Source organism: Aquarana catesbeiana, linkage group LG05 (assembly GCF_042186555.1).
Source record: "Aquarana catesbeiana isolate 2022-GZ linkage group LG05, ASM4218655v1, whole genome shotgun sequence".
NCBI classification, from domain to species: Eukaryota; Metazoa; Chordata; class Amphibia; order Anura; family Ranidae; genus Aquarana; species Aquarana catesbeiana.
The window spans coordinates 184653425-184675284 of NC_133328.1; the positions used below are offsets into that span (position 1 = coordinate 184653425).

The following is a 21860-nucleotide window of genomic DNA, read 5'->3' on the forward strand; positions in this document are numbered from 1 at the left end:
TATTGAACTTTTTTGGATTTGTCCTCAATTCCATAAAAACAAACAGCGAGGGCAATTCGTCCCACTGGGGACTCTGACAACATAAAAGATTGATGGGCTCCAACGCTTTCCCAATCCATACAAAACTTTAAAAAAAAAGTAAAACATTTTGGCTTTAGGCTTGATTCACAGTTATGCATTTTTAGTGCTTTTTGCATATTTGCTCTACAGAACGTGTTCCATAGGAACCATGTAAATGGGCTTTAGTGCAAATCTGCAAAATACAAAAAGCACTAAAAATGCATAGGTGTGAATCAAGTCTAAGACAAGTTATATAAATATCTCCTGTGTTAACCAGATGCAATCTTCTGATCACATTTAAAGGTGTGTCTCAGTTAAAGATACAATTTTCTGATCGCCTTTAGGGTGTGTCTGAAACACAGATACTGAATATAATTTAGCAAGCAAAATTCTACATTGTGGTTGGTGTTCTTTAAATCTTCTTAGGAATTAGAGTGGGGGCTCTGATTTGCTAATCCCCATTAATCAAAGATGTATTACATCATGATAACAAGACATTTCATCCCTTTAGTATAATGATGTAGTATAGTAATGGTAAGGTAAAGCAGTACCTGCAGTGGTGAGCCCTGTCCGGCTTGATGCTACAACATTTCGGACACTTGTAAACCACCTGCCCCGGTTTCAGCTGCAAACTTTCAATGAATTCCTTTGTGGCATTTCCTTTTGGAACAGTACCCTAAAAATAAATGCATTCATCATATACTTTGTAATTATATATACAGGGTAGACAAATAAGTAGAGAACTCAATGTGAAGCCAGTCAGTCCAGGCTAAATTATTCTAGGCCGGACTATGCGGCTCGGCAGCTGCAAACTGTGTCCATAGTCCACCGGACCTTCCTAGCGGACGCCTGCCCGTGTGTATCTGAGGCTGACAGCCAGTCAGCTGCTGGCCGGGGGAGGGGGCTGTGTATGGCAATGTCCTCCCCTGCCTGAGGTGAGCTGGTGATAAGGGGGTGGGAGGCATGGGTTGGCATAATATCCACCGCCCAGTCACCTGAGCTGGTATGAGAAGTGGCTAGAGCTTGAGTAAAGTGTTTCACAATTCTTTCTATGCAAAGAATTCTCTCTGCTCTTCTGAAGCCAAAGCCATTAAAAGAAAGGAAGAGAAAAACTGGGCAGTCTGCCAAGAATCAAAACATTCTTTATCAATTGAACTTAAGTATAAACATTGTAACAATTTGTCAATGGAATAGACTTCCTGTGTAAGTGAAAAAAGTTTAACCACTTAAACACTAAACCTTTTTCTGACATTTGTTGGTTTCAAGTTAAAATCAATTTTTTTTTTGTTAGAAAAATTACTTAGAACCCCCAAACATATATATTTTTTTAGTACACACCCTAGAGAATAAAATTGTAGTATATATATTTTATGTCACACTGTATTTGCGCAGCGGTCTTTCAAATGCAATTTTTTTGGAAAAAAAGACTTTAATGAATTAAAAAAAAAAAAATCTAACCAGTAAAGTTAGCTCATTTTTTTTTTGTATAATGTGAAAGATTTTACGTCGCGAAAATCATGATCTTTCTATGCTAATCAAAAAAATCGTGATTCTCATTTTGGCCAGAATCGTACAGCTCTAGAAGAGGCTGAAGGGGTGTTGCGTCTGCCCTGCCAACCTGAGCTGCTCTGGGAAGGGGGGAGGTTGCTGTGTCCACCACCACCACCCTGAGCTGATTTAATTGGGGGGGGTTGTTGCTGTGTGTCCACCACCCACCTATAGTAGTATTAGTATAATAATATTATTCTGTTATAGTAAATATTTTAGTACCCCATTTGGTTCAGAATATTTTTCTGGTTTTCCTCCTCTAAAACCTAGGTGTGTCTTATGGTGCAAAAAATATGGCACTTTTCCTTTTTTGGGGAAACTAAAAAAATTCCACAAATTTTGCTTTTCTTCAGTTTCAAAGTGATACTAAAGTCTCGTTTTTTTTTTCTATAACAATAACAAACATGTTAAAACCTACCTGCTCTGTGTAATGGTTTTGCACAGGGCAGCCCAGATCCTCCTTTCCCTGGGCCCTCTTCGGCACTCCTGGCCCCTTCCGCCTGTTGAGTGCCCCCACAGCAAGCAGCTTGCTATGGGGGCACCCGAGCCAAGCCACAGCTCCGTGTATCCATTCAAACATGGAGCCACAGTTCGGCCCTGCCCCCCCCCTCCTCATTGGCTGACTTTGATTGACAGCAGCAGGAGCCAATGGTGCGAGAGTCCCGCTTTTAAAGCGCTTTTCAGGTGCTTCCCATTCATTTCAATGGAGAGAGGTGTTTTTTTTTAGCTCTCCAAACATGCTCCAAAGATGCTGCTTGCAGGAGATTTTTCACCTCCCAGCCAGCGCACTGCCCCAGTCTGAAAGCATCTATTGATTTTAATGGGAACTAGTTTTTGTGAGCTTTTCATGCACTTTAACGCAAAAGTGCTGGAAAAACTCCTCAGTGTGAAAGGGGTCTTAAACTAAATGTTTTTTTTTTTTTTTTACTAGGTGATCATTTACAAATCACTTTAAAAGTATTTTAATTTTTTTCTGAAGGAGCCTGGAGCTCCTCTTTAACAAAGAGGAACAGCAGTAATTTTTTATGTTTCAGAAAAATGGGAAAAGGCATTATTCAGCCCAATGACACCAACAATGGGGCAGTATTCCTCCCACTGACACCATCAATGGGGCAGTATTCCTCCCCACTGACACCGATGATGAGGCAGTATTCCTATGTCTGTTCCCCAAACTCTTCACTCTATCACTTCCTCTTTCAGTTTATTAATTCCCCTGGCTACTGGGGGAGGCAGGTAATCAAGTATGATTTGTGAAGGGCAGGGAAGACATTAAGGGTCTAATAGACCCTCAATGTCTCCATAAAGAGAACCTGTCAGCCCCCTTGTGATAGCAAGAAAAAAAAACTGTAATAAAATAAATACATAAAAATAAAATTAAAGCACCCCCACCCCATGTATACACATGTGAGCAAGCACATGCATAGGAGCTGCATGTGTATCTAAACAGTGACTACACCACATATGTGAGTCGTGAATATCAGAGTGAGAGAGTAATAATTCTAGCACCATAATTCAGGGCTACCTCTAAACTGATAACATGTAAAGGCTTTTAACCACTTACGGACCGCCCGCCGCAGTTTTACGTAGCCTGTTTGAAGGAGGATATCGTTGTTATGGTAGCAGCTAGATGCCATAACCCCGGTATCCCCTTCTTCAGCGGGCAGTCCGCTACAAGATAAAAGTAGTCTCTGTGGCGGATTCGCCACGAGATTACTTATCGATGGCGGGAGAGGCCCCCCCCTTCCCGCCGCGATCCGATTCCCTCCGACGCTTACCGGGGCCGTCGGCAGCGGCGGAGGTGATCGCTTCCTGTCAGTACCTGTCAGTAGCTGGGTATGGAGACGAGTGAGGGGAAGATGGCCCCCACCCGTCTCCATACAATTGCTGGGCGGAAGCGACGTCAAAAACGTCACTTCCGCCCACAGCTCTTACAGTGCCATTTTTTTTTTTTAAATGACAATTTTTTTTTTTTTATTACATTTTAGTGTAAATATGAGATCTGAGGTCTTTTTGACCCCAGATCTCATATTTAAGAGGTCCTGTCATGCTTTTTTCTATTACGAGGGATGTTTACATTCCTTGTAATAGGAAAAAAAGCGAATTTAAAAAAAAAAAACAAAAAACAAAAAAAAACAGTGTAAAAATAAAAAATAAAAAGGTAAAATAAATGAGAAAAAAAAAATTTAAACGCGCCCCGTCCCGACGAGCTCGCGTGCAGAAGCGAACACATACATGAGTAGCGCCCGCATATGAAAATGGTGTTCAAACCACACATATGAGGTATCGCCGCGATCGGTAGGGCGAGAGCAATAATTCTAGCCCTAGACCTCCTCTGTAACTTAAAACATGCAACCTGTAGAATTTTTTAAACGTCGCCTATGGAGATTTTTAAGGGTAAAATTTTGTCGCCATTCCACGAGCGGACGCAATTTTGAAGCGTGACATGTTGAGTATCAATTTACTCGGCGTAACATTATCTTTCACAATATAAAAAAAAAAAATGGGCTAACTTTACTGTTGTCTTACTTTTCAATTAAAAAAAGTGTATTTTTTCCAAAAAGAGTGCGCTTGTAAGACCGCTGCGCAAATACGTTGTGACAGAAAGTATTGCAACGACCGCCATTTTATTCTCTAGGGTGTTAAAAAAAAAATGGATAACGTTTGGGGGTTCTAAGTAATTTTCTAGCAAAAAAAAAATAGTTTTTAACTTGTAAACAACAAATCTCAGAAAGAGACTCGGTCCTTAAAGTGGTTGTAAATCCTTACAGACCACTTTCACCTACAGGTAAGCCTAGCTTAAGGCTTACTTGTAGATGCTTGAAATATCTCCTAAACCTACACGGTATGTATTTGGCGCACACGCACTCTTGAAAGGGCATGCTCTGCCGTTTCAAGCTGGGGTCATGCCGTGACTGGCGGCTCCGGCGCTCATGCACGAGAGTGACGTCACGCGACTCCGGCCAGTCACAGAGCCGGAGTTCGCAGCCCCGCAAGGAAGTGGGGTGAAGAATGGACACTCGCTGCCAGTGAGGAAATTGGGGACATCACTGGCTCCTGTGTCAGGTAAGTGACACATAATGGGCTACTATGCGATGCATAGTAGCCCATTATGCTTTACCTTTGCAGGGAAATAAAGAGGAAGTAAAACCCACTAAAGCGAAATCTATATAAAGAAAAAAGAAAAAAGTGTGTAGCTATTGTAGTTTTTTGCCATTTCACACAATTTTAGGTCCTGATATTCGGTATCTACTTAGTTGCTGCAACACTATCCTTTTATATTTTACCGAACAATTGCTTATTATGGCGACAAGATCTCAGAAACCATATAGGAGTGGATTTGCTAAAGGTAAATAGACTGTGCACTTTTTCGAGAAAACCCAAATCAGCCTAATTAACCTAATTCAAAGAAAAAAAAACAAAAAAAAAACAAAAAAACCACAAAAACATACAAAACAAAATTTTTGCTAGCACATGATTGGATGATGGAAGTCAGCAGCTTTACCACATTTACTATGCTCTGGTTAAGGTGTGTAAAACTGCACTTGCAAAGTGCACTGTAAATTGGCCTTGAGTAAACCCACCTCAGTGTTTAAGAGTCTTAAGTAATTTTCTAGCAAAAAAATGCTGATTTTTAACAAGTTTAAAAAATGTAAAAAATTTCCCTTGATGCAAAGTGGGAAACACTCCAACTGCTGAACTTTTTTCCCCCTAAAGTTCATCACATACAAAAACAAAAGTCAGGATGTACCAAGTATGCATGTCTATGGGCAGTGCCTTCCCCCAAATATTCTCCCCTTATCTTGGAAGAACAGTCTAACATACCAAATAGCTACTCCTGGCTTTCAGCCCACTCTCTGATGAGAGCCGTCAGCTCTAGACGTTTTGTGCAGTCAGTCTGCAGTGACGGTCACCCTTTCCTGCAGAATCACCCTAAGGCCTCATGCACACTGGACGTTATAAAAAACACTAGTAGCGTTAACTGTAGAAAGCTGTAAGCTGTAGAATGATTTTTGCAGTGTTTTCTTTTGCAGTAGCGTTTGCGTTTTTTTAGCAAAACTATACTCCCGTTAAAGCTTATGGCTCAAAAACGCTCATAAACGCCGAATAGCCAGCGTTTTTCAGCGCTTTTGAGCTTTTTTCAGAGTTTTATAAAGTAAAAAAAAAAAAAAAAAAAAAAGGCCTCTCCATGTTAATCTATGTATGTGTCCATGCACACATGGGCTTTTAGGAGCTGTAAGTGGCATAGGGGGTTTTCAAGATGCAAAAAAAAAAAGAAAAAATACCCCAGGGCCGGTGCTTTCTGGAGCAGCAGCATTACAGCTGTAAACACCTGACACAGCTAAACACGTGTTAATGCTGCATACAGTATTAAGCCGTGTCAAGCGTTTTCAAGCTTTAGTAATTGGACTGTGGAAAATAGAAGAGGGCAGAGAAACACTGCTAAATGCGCATAAACGCCAATGCAAAACACTTCTAAAAGCGAGTGTTTACAGACGCTTTTTTCCTCAAAGGCCTCATGCACATGCCCTGTGTGTGCATGAGGCCTTTGAGCATTTTTACAGCTGAAAAACTCTTCTCAAAACCCATTAGATCTGGGGGTTTTTTTCCCAGCAAGAAAATGCCCCTGCCAAAAAATGCTGATAAAAGCACAGAATTTTACAATAACTACAGTATATCAGCAGGATTTACATGTGGCTCAAACTTCCACACGCTAATGGTTACCAGTACAGAATTTTCTGTACGTTACAGCAAAAAAAAAAAAAAAAAGTCAAATAAAACAAAATGTGAAACCTTTTTCTTCTCGCTTTTTTTTTTAAAGACAGCTAGAGTTAAATGTATTTTTAATAACTGCTCTATTCTATTAGGCACACTTTTTTTTTTCTCTCCTCTAGACGTCTTTCCTCCTGGCAGAGGCATTTGGGGGTTAATTCATTTCATTGACCAGAATAATATTATATTCTGGCCCTACAAAATGAACGCTCAAGCGCTAAATGCGTCTAACGTTAAAGTGCGTTTAGAAGGGTCTTTTCTGCCAAAACCCTACAGCTGCTGGGTGCACTGGCAGGGTTTTTTTTCCCCCCTCTGACTCTAAACTCCTCTAGCCCTTTGTGGGCATGGACACACAAGTTAACATTCAGGGACAGGAAAGGAAAAACATAAATAAAACCCGCCAGACTCCCTTGGAGCAGCTGAAAAGACGTCCAGTTTGCATGAGGCCTTGGCATGCAGAATCTAGGCTTGGATCTTTTTTTTTTTTTAAAGCATGTTTGTCTTCCCCCGTCATACCAGCCCAACACACCACGCACATGAACTGACACCACCAGAACAAGAGGGGCCAATGCTAGTTTTATTGGTTCTTCTTAAAGCATTGGCTAAATAACTACCAGTTTACAAATGGGAACTTGTCTTAAAGGGGTTGCAAAGGTTTGTGTTTTTTCACCTTAACGCATCCTATGCATTAGTGACCGGACCCCCAGCCTCCTTGTTTTACTTAACTGAACCCTCGAACTTGTCCCACAGGGACGCGCTCTCTCTCTGCCTGGGGTTCTCTGCTCTTGAATGGAAAGATCAATAGCAACGCAGTCATTGGCTCCAGCTGGGGTCAATCAAATCCAATGACGTGGGCGACTGGGGGTGGGGCCGAGTCCTGCATTCAGCCTCTATGGATGCCAAATGCTTGACTCGGGAGTGCGCCCGCAAGGTAATCCCCTGGGAGAGAGCTTCTCCCAAGAGGGTTATCAGATGTGGGGAGGAGCCGAGAGAGCGGGCGAGGGACCCCAGCAGACCAGGTTTGGGGCCACTCTGTGCAAAACAAGCTGCACAGTGGAGGCAAGTATGACATGTTTGTTATTAAAAAGAAAAAAAAACCTTTAGTATCACTTTAATTACTAAGCAAACAAGGCCTAAGTAGGTATGGCAACTTCTGACATCACCACAATTTGTCTGTCAAATGACTGCACTTAGTGCTTTTCATGCAAACACTTGACTTCTAGTGTAAAACAATCTGGCTCGCAATTTAAAAAAAGACAAGGAATATGGCTCCTATGGGGGGGGGGGGGGGCGGAGGAGGAAAAGAGATCTATACGATTCGATATATGCTGCATATCAAAGAAAAAAAGCGAAATACTTATGTTTGCTTTAAGGCTCCATGCACACTGAACGTTAAAATAAGATTATAAAAACGCCAGTAGCTTTGCAGTGAGTCTCAACGTTTTTGTAACGTTTTAGCAATGGCGTTTATTAGCGTTTTTCCGCGTTAGCGTTTTTTTTTTTTACTTATTTTTTTTTTTTCAAAGGATCAAAAACATTAAAAACCGCTGGTGGACCACGTTTTTGAGCGTTTATCGACGTTTATCAGCATTTGGCATTTTTTGTGGTCGGAAAAATGACTCCTGAACGCGATTTTATGGCGTTCAGAAAACAGCCCATAAACTCCACTGCTGATAAATATCCAAAAACGTCCATGTGTGCATGGACACATAGGATAACAGAGGGGAGTTTATGAGCTGTTAAAAAAAAAAAAAAAAAAAAGTGTGTCTCATGAAAGATCTTCTTCAATAAAGAAAGACTGTGCTGTGTCCAGCAGCATATACTGTACTTACCCTTCCTTTACTTCAATGCAAAGAAAACATCTGCTACTTCCCGGTAATGGAACAGCATTCAACTCATTACTCTTCCTACTGCCCAAATGGAATCTCTCACATTTATGTTTTATAAATAACCTTAATGCCCAACACCAGGCAAATTAGAAAATATCCCTTGCAGTAGGGCTGCACCTGCACTGCAGGGGTTAATTGCCCATTTTGCCTAGGGTAGAGGAGAATCAGTTTAATTTACCAGAACGTCCTCTCTGCCACAATCTGGTGGTGGACTGTCCCTCGGCATCCTCACATTTAAAGCAGGGCTATAGACCCTGCACTAGTGATGGAGTCAGGACCCTAGACTGGTGGAATGTGGGGTTACCAAAGCTGCAGGGATCAGTTTAGCCTCTAGGAAGAGCAGAAGATCAGGTAAGTAAATATCATTTTTTTTTTTTTTTCCCCTAGACCAGGGGTGACCAAACTTTATAAACAAAGGACCAGTTTACTGTCCTTCAGACTTTAAGGGGGGTGGACTGCGGCCATTGGGAGTAGATAATGTTGTAGGCTTGGTGGTCAGTGGGAAAAAAAAAATTAATTAGCACCCCCGTGATTGGGTGGAAGAGAAATAGTTCCTGAACATTGGTATTAGTGGGAGGAATAGTGTCCCATCATTGGTGTCAGAGGAAGAATTTATGCTTCATCATTGATGTCAGTTGGAAGAATAATACCCCACTGTTAATGTCAGAGGGATGAGGAGTGTCCCACACGCCGCAGTTTGGAGACCACTGCCCTAGACAAAAACGAACAATTAAACCCTGCAGTGTGGGCACAGCCCCACTGCAAGGAATATTATATTTCCAGAGTTTAGCTTAAAAGTTGCTTTGGGCAGCAAATTTGGAGAATTTATGTAACTGGAACTGGGAATGGTGACAGAACAGCAGGTCATTGGCATAGAGGCTCAACATTTCCAAACATCCATGCAAACACCACAGATAGACGCGATAATGAGGATCACTATAGCTAGATCTCCAATGGCTAGAATACAGAAAGACAAGACAATGGAAAGCCTTGGTGGTTCCCATTTCATATGAAGATGGGAACCAGGCATATGCTGTTGATCCTGACTGTTGCTGACAGTGCCCAGTACAGAGCTAAAATTTGGAGACCAGAGGAGATGTCAGTTTTAATGAGAGTTGCAATAATGTTGCTGAAATAAAAAAAGGCTGGATTCAAGATGAAGTCCAACCCACATTGGTATGCTATGGCATTGGCATGCTATGGCATCAATGAACTGTACCTGCATCAATTTCAAGAGGACCTTGCATCTAAATAGCAAGGTCTGTTTTTTACTTAGTGTACCTGTGGGGGAAAGTTGGATGATACACTCGCCTTTTCCTCTCCGTCCCATCCTCAGGTATGGGTGACGTCATCCTCCCTCTGAGAAGCCCAAATCCCATTTAGATGTGCTACAGAGTCTTCAGGTGAAATATTAAATAATCAACATTCTCCTAAATCTTGTTAGCAGGATGACAATGTTAACCCCTGCACTATCAAAGCTGGAAGAAAGGTGAATCAATTGTCTAACTTTAGTTGTTTTTCTTTTTTAAACGTTTAATGCAGCATTTTAGCAAGTGGGAGGGATGCCACACTAAAGAAGTGGTCCTAACATGGAATGCAAGGCCCACTCTAGTGTGTCTCTTGTGCCTGGAGTGGTAACATTCTTCTGCTATACTGAGGACTTTAAGTGGTGTAACTCGTGCCAATGTCTAACAGAACCTTAAATTTTAGATTTGCACCAACCCAAAGAAAAACTCCCACATGATTAATGCCTGATAAAAGTTTGCATACCCAATGTATCTGCTATTGTACATACCAACCCGAGAGTAAGGAATCATTTTAGTTTCACTACTTCAGGTACACAAAAGACAGAAACAAGCAACTTTGCAAATGTTCATAAAGATGACACAAAATGTTACAACAGGGTGCTGTATTAGCTATGCGTTTCCATGACATGGAACTAACTACACGCCTTCCTGAGTAAACATTCATCCTGATAAGTGAGGTTCTTGGCTGCAAATATACTAAGGTGTTCCACTCAGACAGTAAATATGTCTGTCTTTGCAGCAGAATTCACTTATATTTTAATGCCTTATTAACTGATTACATGCATAGAGTTTAAAACACTCTAAATGCTACACAAAAAGGCAAGTCAACATTTCTGCATCTAAAAATTAGCACTTTATTTATTCAATGCTGTCGTCACATGCAGATCAGCGTTGTGCATTTCATATAGCACAGACTTACAGGTGATATAATTGCCTTAAAGTATAAGCTAAAGGCAAAACTTTTTTTTTTTTGGCTAGAGTGGAAAGTTTTTATTGCTGTCTCTGCCCCAGTTAGGGAGATTCACCCTCTCTGTTAGTCCTATTTACCATTATTATCAAAAGCTAAAGTCAAAGAAAAGTCCAAATTTGGGTTGACATCTAGTTCTGGTGGCCCTGGTGACACCTTGGGATTGCCTCTTACTTCCTGTTTTGATTATAGGACAGGAAAGGAAGGAAAATCTTCACAGATGGCAAAAAACTGACAGGAGTTATAACCCTCCCTTACTCTACCCAAAATGAAAAATAATAATTATAATAATAATAAAAATCCTTTTGCCTTTAGTTACAATAAACCTGTGCCGAGAGAAATACATAGGAATGCAATTGCTGACATCCATCAAAAAACCTAGCTGTCTGGCTATCTCTGGCTTCAATATTTTTTTGAATCAGTGACACAAACAAACATGCAGCAAGTGAACTCTTGTTTCAGGTCAGCGACTTTCAAAAGAAAATGGAGCGGGTACGTTTATGAGACAGGTATAGATTTTGTTTAGGACCATGTCAAACACAAGGCCAGAGAGCTGAATCTGGCTCTCCAGACCATTTCATGTGTCCCTCCTTTTTTTTTTATTAGTTGAAATGTGGTGGAACTCCATTCCATAATGCTGATGCGGCCCGCAATGAAATTAACACCCTTGGTTTAGGACATAGAGACCTGAAATTGAATCACTTTTTACATCATGTCATGCATAAAAATATGAAAAAACAGCAATTCCATAATATCAATACTTACAGGATCTGTAATCATAGCCCGCAGATGTGATGCCAGTGCCAGGAAAGCCAAAATGTTGAAGATGATCCCATTAATTGTGCTATAAATAATGTCCTTGGATGGTAGCAGCATAACAAAAATGACAACAAATTCAGCATAGAAAACCAGGAACCAGGTCACTACGGCACATGCAATGCCGCAGCCATCCTTGATAAACCACACTTTATCCATGGAGTTATCCACGGGGGGCGGGATGCACTTCTCTGGCTGGAGGTACTCAGCTGTCCTCTCAATGTCGCGAAAGCGGTGGCTTGGGGGCGACATGATAAGTTTTACATTCCATATTTTTTGCCTAAAAGAGATAGACAATTCACATATAAAGAAGTGTGCATAAAAGGTTAGCATAAATTTAAAAGAGTTTTTTTGTTCAATAGAAATACATGTCATTTTGTTGCGCGTTTGAGAGTTTTTCTGCTCAAATGCAATAATTAAAAGGAGAAGTAGAAGAAGAAGGCAACAAGCTTTGGCTGGACTTCTCCTATTGACTTCTATGGATCGCAGGAGTACAGTTAGTTTTGCACTTCTGTGACACGTTTTCAGCAGAGAGCAGGCTGAAGTCCGCTTTCTGCTGACGTCACAGATGTCAGCCCTGGCACCACGTCATCACCACAATAAAGTCTGGATCCGCCAGGTGCCTGGACCGATACCCATCTCAGCCCCTCAGTGAGCCGCTGAGAGGCTGAGCCGGTCGCCCCCGCCCCCTACGTAGCCAAGCGCTCCAGTGAGCGAGGAAGGGGCAGAGCAGAGAGTGGTGACTGACAGTCTGCAGCTCTCTGCTCAGGGAGCTTTTCACTCAGTGCAGAGACACCGGGGGACAGACACTGGATCAATGCTGCATCCGAGGTAAGTATGATTCTAAAAAAAAAATAAAAAAAAATAAAATCCTTTACTTCTCTTTTAAATAAAAATAAATAAAATTATGTCAATAAAGAAAATACATAATCATACATAAAAATAAATAAATAACATAACCCTAACAATAATCCCTAGCCTCTAACCCCAATTGTAACCCCTGATCTTAACCCATAACCCAACAAAATAAATAAATACAAAAATCTACCTCTACCCCCTTACAAAAAAAAAAAAGATAAAATAAAAAGTGGATGAAAAGCTGAAAAACATAGCAACAAATAATGAAACAGATGATCATTTTCTCTATTGGCCAATAAAAAACCCCCCAAAGCTCAAAAATGTAAAAACACTGTACAAAAACACTCAACGGTCATATTAAACGCCTGAAAAATACGCCCGAAAGAACTTTCAAAAAACACAACGCTCAGGTTTGAATGCAACCTGAATCGACCAAATAATCGGCGAATAATTTGTAACTGTCATTTGCCAAAACAGAATTTATCTGGTGGCCATACATTGGTAGAATTTTGTGCAAAAATTTTAGCTTTAAGTAGGTTTGTTTAATTTTTGAATCATTGTTCATTTTTTACCACAGTGATGAGAAAATTCGAAGGAGCAAGACAGAAAAATAATCTCTCAAATAGTCAAATTTTCTAACAGAAAACGTGGTTTTCAAATGTAAAGTCCATTTTCTACAGAATCGAAAGTTTGTATGAACATTTCTTCGACCAAAAATCCACTAGTGTATGGTATCTTTAGGGTTAAAACTAGAGCTGTACGATTCTGGATAAAATGAAAATCACAATTTTTTTGCTTAGAATAAAGATCAGAATTCTCTCACGATTCTAAAGAAATTTTAAAGGTTTACAACCCCTGAATATTAGGTTATCAAACAAGATGGTAATAAAATAAGACAGAATACTCTTTGCTTTAATAAAATTTAAAGAAATGTAATGAAAAATAATGTAATGTGTAAAGAAATAAAATAAAAATTACCAAAAAGTTATATTAGGGTCTTTTTTTAGTACTCGCCGATACCAAATTATCAATACCTACCGCAACTTTTTTGCTTACACTTCAGCTGTCAGTATTGGTACAAAGCATCGAAATTTTATTTTACAAATTAAATAAAATTATTTTTTTAAATTTTGTGCTTTTTTCAACGTGAAACGTGTAAATATATGTTAAAGCTGTAAAAATAATAATGAACAAAGCAAACAAAAAAAGTTTTAATAGTTTATAAAATAGAAATAAATTGAAAACAAACATCAGCAGGAAAATAATAATTAAATAGAGAAGGAGAATAAGGTGTTAAGAAGGCTTATTAGGAGTAAATTAAGGGTTAAAGGGGTTGTAAAGGTAAAAAATTTTTCACCTTAATGCATTCTATGCATTAAGGTGAAAAAACTTTTGACAGTACCGCCGCCCCCAGGCCCCCCGTTTTACTTACCTGACGCCTCGAATCTTCGCTCCTCGTCCTCGTCAGCTTCATTGCAGCTCAGCCTGGTCGCTGATTGGCTGCAGTGGATGGATTGAAAGCAGCGCAGCCATTGGCTCGCGCTGCTGTCAATCACATCCGATGACGCGGCGTGCCGGGGGGGCGGGCCGAGTGATACAGCGAGAGGCTATAGCCGCCGGCTGTATCACGGGAGCGCGCCCGCAAGCACTCACCACCGTGCGAGGGAGCTCGCATGAAGGTGGTAAATGCTTGCGGGGAGGAGCTGAAACAGCCGCCGAGGGACCCCAGAAGACCAGGTTCGGGGCCACTCTGTGCAGAACGAGCTGCACAGTGAAGGTAAGTATAACATGTTTGTTATTTAAAAAAAAAAATAACTTTACAACCCCTTTAATAAGGGTTTAAACAGAGGAACAATTTAACAAAAACCACAAAAAAAAAAAAAAAAAAAAAAAAAGAATGATTTTTTTTTACTTGACAAGGTTGCTTTAGGCTTGGTTCACATGTAAGCTAGGGGTGTGGAATTTAATCGCTGCATCGATGCATCGCGATTCGGGGGTCCCCGATGCGGCATCGATGCAAGCACCCCTAAACATCGATGTCGGGTGTGACGTCATCCCGACTTGCCCCGCCCCTCCCGGAAGTGTACTCCAAGCGTTTTTTGTCAAAATGGCTTTTGCTATTAAATTCAATAGTAATCCATTCAGTGGTGATCGCTGTATGTGTTTTTTTTTTAAATATATGTAGCTTCATACCTCGTTTTTAGTTGTGTATATAACTGTATATCCGGCGTACATGTGACTGCTCGGTCCGGCCCGCCCCTCTCCTCTCTGTCCCTCCTGACCGCAGCCCCGCCTGCCTCTCTTCTGATCTGATAGCTACAGTTGGTGGGCGGGGCTGAGAACTCCCACTGACATCAGGAGAATCACAGAGACATGAGACAGAGGAGAGAGATGCGGACCGGACTGAGCAGTCACATGACCGGCTTATACAGTTTTACACACAGACTAAAAAAACGAGGTATGATGCATATATTTAAAAAAAAAAACACACACAGCGATCACCACTTAATGGATTACAATTGTATTTATTAACAAAAGCCATTATGACAAAGACACAGTTATTTATATTTACACAGACAAAAATAAGATATGCAGCTGCATAAATTTTAAAATGCAGATACAGCATGGATTTTAACTGCATTTTTTTTACCACACAGGTATTTTATCAGCTGTATGTAGAGTACAAGTGTGTTTGTATTCTACTTACACTGTCTCCTACATGTGCTGTGTGACATTATTTCTCTGCCCCCCTCCCAGTTTGCACATTCCACTGTGTTAACTCCTAGTGTGCTGGAAGGTGCAAACAGGGGAGCCCAGAGAAATGTCACAGAGACAGTAGAGGAACTTCACGGGGCTGTTTGTCAGTTGTGGATTGTAATCCCTCCTGACCTTCCAGCAGCCGTGTGTGAATTCCTGTACCTTGTTGTGCACCAGATTAGTGCACTACGTAAAGTGGAGTTCCACCCGTTTTTTTAGTTTATTAAAAGTCAGCAGCTACAAAAAGTGTAGCTGCTGACTTTTAATAATCAGACATTCACCTGTCCCACGGTCCATCGATGCGGCCGCACGGAGCCTCGCTCCTCTCCCTCTCCTCGGCGCCGTCATATCTACTGTGGGCAGTGACACCCGCCTGTGACAGCTTATGGCTTCACAGCCGGGCGCAGACTGCACAAGCCGCACTGCGCTCTGCCATTGGCCAGCCCATCTTCTGGGACCCAGAAGATCGCTGGCAGGGAGGGGCCGCCTAGTAAATTTATTGTTTATTAAAAGTCAGCAGCTACAAAAAAAGTGTATCTTCTGACTTTTAATAAAAAGACACTCACCTGTCCCACAATCCAGCGACGTGGCCACCCAAACCCTCCATTCTCTCCCCTGCCTGTCCACGGCGCTGGCAATACTACTGTGGGCATCCGGCTGTGACAGCTTGCAGCTTCACAGCCGGGTGCGCATGTCGCACTGCACTGTCCTGCACAGCCGGGCAATCTTCTGGGAACTGTGATGTGTCCCAGAAGATTGCAGGGAAGAAGGGCCGCCTAGGCAGCCCAAGCGGAAGTGGGAGCTCGTCGGTAATCGTGATGCATCGTGATGCATCGCGGAATCGAATCGAATCGAATCGTTGACCAGATAATCGTAATCGAATCGAATCGTGAGACCAGTGAAGATGCGCAGCCCTAATGTAAGCCGCATGCGGCTCACAGCCGGGGGACCGGTGTGTCCTCGTTCATCCTTTCAGGTCCGATTTCAGCCCAAATTTTTGGCTAAATTCAGACCTGAAAACGGACAGCGTTTCTGTGCAAATCGCACCGGAGCCGCTGCGGAGATATGTGAACCAACTCCATAGAGAGCAGGACACAATCTCCTGCTATTGCGAATTGGATGCAGGGAAATCGCATCCAATTCGCACTAGTGTGAACTCAGCCTTAAACTGACTTAATTTGCAGACCAAAGTTCATCCCTTTGATCTGTAAATTAATAAACAGAAAGACACATTTCTTTTTCTCTGTCTCTTTCAGCACTGAGCAATGTTGTTGATAAACATTGCCAGCTGCTTTTTTTTTGTGAGCCGAGAACCGCTCTGCACTTTTTACATCGGGGTGCCCAACCGCTGGCCCGTGGCAACCTCTGATGTGGCCCGCCACCTCTTGTTCTGGGATGTCCAGATCGCTGGTTCCTGACCCGCCATCCCCGAGCATCAGTGTGAAGAACAGAGCCGGCACTAGAAGAAGCAGGGCTGATGCTTCCTGTATAGCGCCGGCTACAGGCGGAGTGATACCAAATGTACTCCGCCTGTGACAGGAGATATGCAGGAAGCATCAGCTCTGCTCTCTACTGCATGCTTCCTCCAGCGCTGGCTCCTGTCACACTGATGCTCGGGGATGGCGGGTTGGGAATTAGCAGGAAATACCCACCAACAGTACCTGCTCTGGAGGACAGCAGCCACCAGCCCCGCCCACCTGGGGGACAGCAGCAGCTAGTGATACCTGCAGGAATCCTGAAGACGTGGTGAAGCGGTCAGTTGAGGTAGTTGAGGTACAGGTAAACCGCAGCCTTAGGTCCCCTTCACACGATCAGTCTGACCCAATTGGAACCTCAAATTCACCTCTATAGAGCGGAAGATGTAAAATCGACATGTGTCCTTTTACACCCACCTATCTCCAATCTGATCCACTTAAAAAAACAGGAGGGGATCTGTCCCCTTCTGTCTGGGTGGATCAGAGGGCCTGTAGAGTGGGCTGAGTCCGTGTCGCTTTGCATATGAGGAGTGGACACAGACCTGTCATCTGCCCGCTCTGCTCATTGTGGCCTGCAACTGATTACCAAGTCTCTAAAGTGGTCCTCGCTCTTCAAAAGGTTGGGCACCCCAGTTTTTCATGAATCATGGAAATGCTGGATTAAGATTAAGTGTGTGTGTGTGTGTGTGTGTGTGTGTTAAATCGTGATTGCAATCTTTTAACAATTAAATCATGCAGCCCCAATTCAAATCTTTGCAAGGTTTTATTGCATTGTCTCCACTGGGGAGATTTCCACTCACAGCTTGCCAGTGATCTCACAGTAAGCAAGGAAAAACATCTGCAACAGGGGCATAGACAGCATTTATTTAAAAAAAAAAAAAAAAAAGTATGTGTTTTTTTTTTCTGTAATATAGTGAGCACCACAATGCATAGTAGTAGTTATTTCACATTATGGTGCCAAGATAGGTTTGGGTGCAATTAAAAAAAATCAATGGTGCCACAGCACACCAATGCACCAATGCTCAACACGTACGTTCCTGCAGCTCAAAGATATCAACGAAGCCTTAGAGAAGTTGTTATTCTATTTTTACTTGTGATAGGAAAATAATAAAAATGAATTTAAAAAGGGGCCTGATAAAAAAAGATTAAAATATACTAGAGTTCTTACACATGGAATTGGAGGACTGATTTGAATAGCCTGCAAAAGTGGTTTGAGCGTACAATGGTTTAGTTAGAAACATATAGAAGGTTTCTATATGTTTTTTTTTTTTTTTTCTTTCTCTTGTTTTGTTTTCTATGTATTTGTTGACCGAGCCTGGGTATGCCCAATAGGCTCTGTTCTGTTTTGTACCTACATTGAAAATATAATAAAAATAATTAAAAAAAAATATATATACTAGAGTTGTTGCCCACAGCAACCAGTCACCTGCCATTTTCAGGAATAGAAAATGAAAGCCAGCATTGAATTGGTTGCTTTAGGGCATTTTCACATGAGGCAGACTCTGTCCAGCAGATCTGCCTGCTCAGCGGGGGATCTCTCTGCTGATCCCCGTTAATCAGGCTGATGACAGGTCCTTGTCCGCTCTACAGAGCGGACATGAACGCAAGCCGCTCTCCACTATGGGGCAGTCAGATGGAAATGGACCGCCTGTCTGTTATCTGACTGTGATCTGATCTGATCCACTGGACAGAAGGGAAACAGATCCCCATCCGTTTGTTTTTGGCGGCCTGGATTGGATGCCGGTGTGTGTCAGCCTGAAAAAGATTTGTGTGAAAAGGGGCCTTAGGTATCTGCTCTATTGCAATTTAGAATACGCAGGGTGTAATTCTTATAACTTTGGCCCACAGCTAGTGGTGTGCATTGGGAAGATGCAGTGCCGACGCATCTCACCATTAACATTCCTCTTTTTTAACTTTATTGAAATGTCACTAAGTTACACTTCCTTCATCGTTATTCACCACAGCAGGTTGATGTGAACTGATTTAATGAAAACATAAAGCAAAACTGCCTTGTCTATATGTTGGGACTGCACTGGGCAGGGCCACCCAAGCCATATTGGTGTGAGCAGGCCCTGGAAAAAACACAATTCATTACAAGATCTGGGGTTAAAAGTTACACATTGCAAAAGCTTCTTTAGTACAGATATGCACATTCGATCAAATTAAAAATCAAATCAAATTGAAAAATATTTTTACAAATCAGATTTATATTACAAATCGCAACAAAAAGGTTTCCAATACAGAATCTCCTACCTCTAACAATTCTGAGCCTCATGCTTTCAACTGCCGAGTGCCAACAGTTGAGAAAACAGACATCCACAGCACAAATCCAGTGTCCTTCACATCAAAAACTGAACAGAAAAATAAAAACAATAATAGACCAACCAAAGACCACACTGAAAGGTTCAGAAAAGCTTGAACATATACCATGAATCTTTTAAAGCCAGCTTGGAAGCAGGAAGAAAAGAGTTTTACCGACAACCAGGAAGCAAACTGTCATTACTCAGAGTCACTTCTCTACCCACACCTGAGCCAGCTCCTCCCAGCACTCTTCTCCCACACTCCCAGAAAGACACCTAGATCTTCATTTACATAGAACAAAGGTAAATGCAAAGACTGCACTAGAACTACAGAACAGTCCATTTTACATTGACTGAAGATAGACACTACAATTATCATTAGTCTAATTGAGTAATTACATGTCCTAACAGCAGATCCCACATGATCCCTTACAGTACAGTACTTGTATTTCCTGTATTTAAAATAAAACCTCTCCTCTGTGATTAGGAGTCACTTCTAAAACATACAGGTGACTTTTTTTTTTTTTTTTTTTTTTTTAAATACAGGAAATACAAGTACTGCAAGGTGTCTTCTGGTCCGAAAAAAAAAAAAAAACTCTTGCAGTGCTCAATCTTTCCATGAACAGTGCAAGGGTTAATTGCTCGTTAAGTATAATTTTTTTTTTTGGTTTTGTGTGGAGGGATTAGAACACCCGTCGGGTTTTTATTGCAGGCATTCCAGCTAGAGGTGGTGGTCACTGAAGTCACTGGATATCAATGAACTGTCACTGAAAGCTGCACTACAGTGGAATTTTGTCAATTTATGAGTTTTTGGTTGCGCTACACGATATTTATCATATTGGGTTTTTATTTCTGTCTGCATCTCATGGTTAAAGTGATTGTAAATTCTTGTTATTTTTCCTATTAAAATAACTGTTATACTTACTTGCTCTGTTGCAGTGGTTTTGCACAGAGAAGCCTGGATCCTCCTCTTCTCGGGTCCCTCTTCTGTGCTCCCTCCCTCCTGTTCAGTGCCACCATAGCAAGCTGCTTGCTATGGGGGCACCCAAGCTGAGTCACAGGTCCCTGTGTCTATTCAGACATGGAAGACTGACCCAGCCCTACCCCCCCCCTCTCCTCTGATTGGCTAGCTGCCTTTGATTGACAGCAGTGGGAGCCAATGGCGCTGCTGCTGTGTCTCAGCCAATTAGGAAGGAGAATCTCGATACTTGCTGACATTGCTGGACAGAGAGGGACCTCAGGTAAGTGTTAGGGGGCTGCTGCACACAGAAGGCTTCTTTATCTTAATGCATTAAGATAAAATAACTTCTGCCTGTACAACTCCTTTAGGCTAGGTTTCCACTAGTGCGACTTTGCATGCGATTTGGGACTGAAAAGTCGCATGACAAGTCGTACCCCATGATTTCCAATGAGTACCGTTCATATCTGTGCGACTTCAAAGTAGTCCCTGCATTACTTTGGTCCCACTTTGATGAGACTTGAGGTCCATAGACCTCAAGAATACACAGGCACGGCTTCAAGTCGCAGCAAAAAAATTGCGGTAAAATCGCGCGACTTTGGGGACGCAAAAGTGGAAACATAGCCTAAAGATTGGGTTGTCCCCAAAACATTAATAGAGGGGAAATGTTCCAATGGGGGCACCAAGTTCTGGTGTTAACCAGGAATTCCTTCATTTTTTCTTCACTTCCTGTCCCATAGCCAGAACAGGTAGTGAGAATGGAAATCTCCCCAAGTGGGAAAAAGTGAAAATAGAGATGCCAGGGGTAACTTTCCCTTACTGTGTTTGAATTTTAAAAGACAGTTTTGCCTTTGAGCTCATGCACATAGGGCGTTTGTCCAGCTCTCCTAGACACCTTTCCTCCTGTCAGTGGCATTTTGGCAGGAAAAAAAAAAGAAAAAAAAAAAAGGAAGGTAGATGCTTGTAAATGCAGGTAACGCGTTTAGGTGCTTCTGCATTAAACCCTTACCTATACCCAGTGAAGTGTCAGGCCTCAGATGACACACAGAGATGGAAAAAAATCATCCTACAAAAGTTTTACCTGTTTATCTGCAGTCTTCTCTCTTCTACATCCGTTCAAAGTGCAGAATTTCTAAAGCTTGTCTGAGCGGTCATACAAAAAAAGGAGCAGAGAGCTGAAGTTACACTCTGCAGAGCTCAGACAGCTGAAGGGACACACCATCCTTCACACAGCAACAGAGTTGAGGCTGTCAGTCAGCTGGAGCTCCCTCCCCTGTCACCTTTTTTTCTCTTGGTGTCAGGGAAATTTGTCAGGGGTGACTCATAACAGAGGAACGAAGTAGCAGACAGAAATGACACTTAGTGCTCTTAATTGAGACAAATACACACGGCGGGGGGGGGTATGCTTTTTACATATATCATGTCTGAGGTTTACAACCACTTTAATTAATTTCACTGCCCAGAATAATAATTTACAAGTAATAATTTACAAAGCATGCACTTGTACTTGTGGCTAAATGTGGTTCATACCGGTCCCCTGACGCTAAAAAAAGCTGAAAATTTTATGCTTCAGCATAGAGAAGTTGCTATGCATCCGTGTGCATGAGGTCTTAAGGTAAAACGAATTAATATTTTTTGGCTCTTTACACCACCACAATGGATTTGAAATGAAATGAACAAGATGTGCTTTAAATGCAGACGTTCAGCTTTAATTTAATTTGAGGGTATTTACATCCAAATCAGGTGAACGGTGTTGGAATTACAGTTTGTATATGTGCCTCCCACTTTTTAAGGGACCAAAAGTAATGGGACAACTGGCTGCTCAGCTGTTCCATGGCCAGGTGTGTGTTATTCCCTCATTATCCCTTTTACAAGGAGCAGATAAAAGGTCCAGAGTTAATTTCAAGTGTGCTATTTGCATTTGGAATCTGTTGCTGTCAACTCTCAATATGAGATCCAAAGAGCTGTCACTATCAATGAAGCAAGCCATTATTAGGCTGAAAAAACAAAACAAACCCATCAGAGAGATAGCAAAAACATTAGGTGTGGCCAAATCAACTGTTTGGAACATCCTTAAAAAGAAATAACGCACCAGTGAGCTCAGCAACACCAAAAGACGGTAACGTTTTTTCCAAGAGTCTTTCAGGACAGCACA

The 21860-nt window shown here is 41.8% G+C and overlaps 1 protein-coding gene across 4 annotated transcripts in view; it reads right to left on the reverse strand.

Annotated features, from left to right (window-relative positions):
- Positions 1–21860, reverse strand: part of ZDHHC3 (zDHHC palmitoyltransferase 3) — a 135047-nt gene that overhangs the window by 59001 nt on the left and 54186 nt on the right. For 2 of the 4 annotated variants that reach the window (XM_073630422.1, XM_073630425.1), the window contains exons 2-3: positions 11307–11637; positions 612–736 (exon numbers count right to left, since the gene is read on the reverse strand). In XM_073630422.1, coding sequence (XP_073486523.1) covers positions 612–736; positions 11307–11609 — 428 coding nt within the window. In that variant the 5' untranslated portion in view covers positions 11610–11637. Of the gene's footprint in view, positions 1–611; positions 737–11306; positions 11638–18700; positions 19561–21860 lie in introns of those variants that run through there. The other 2 variants (XM_073630424.1, XM_073630423.1) reach the window with 2 other exon arrangements.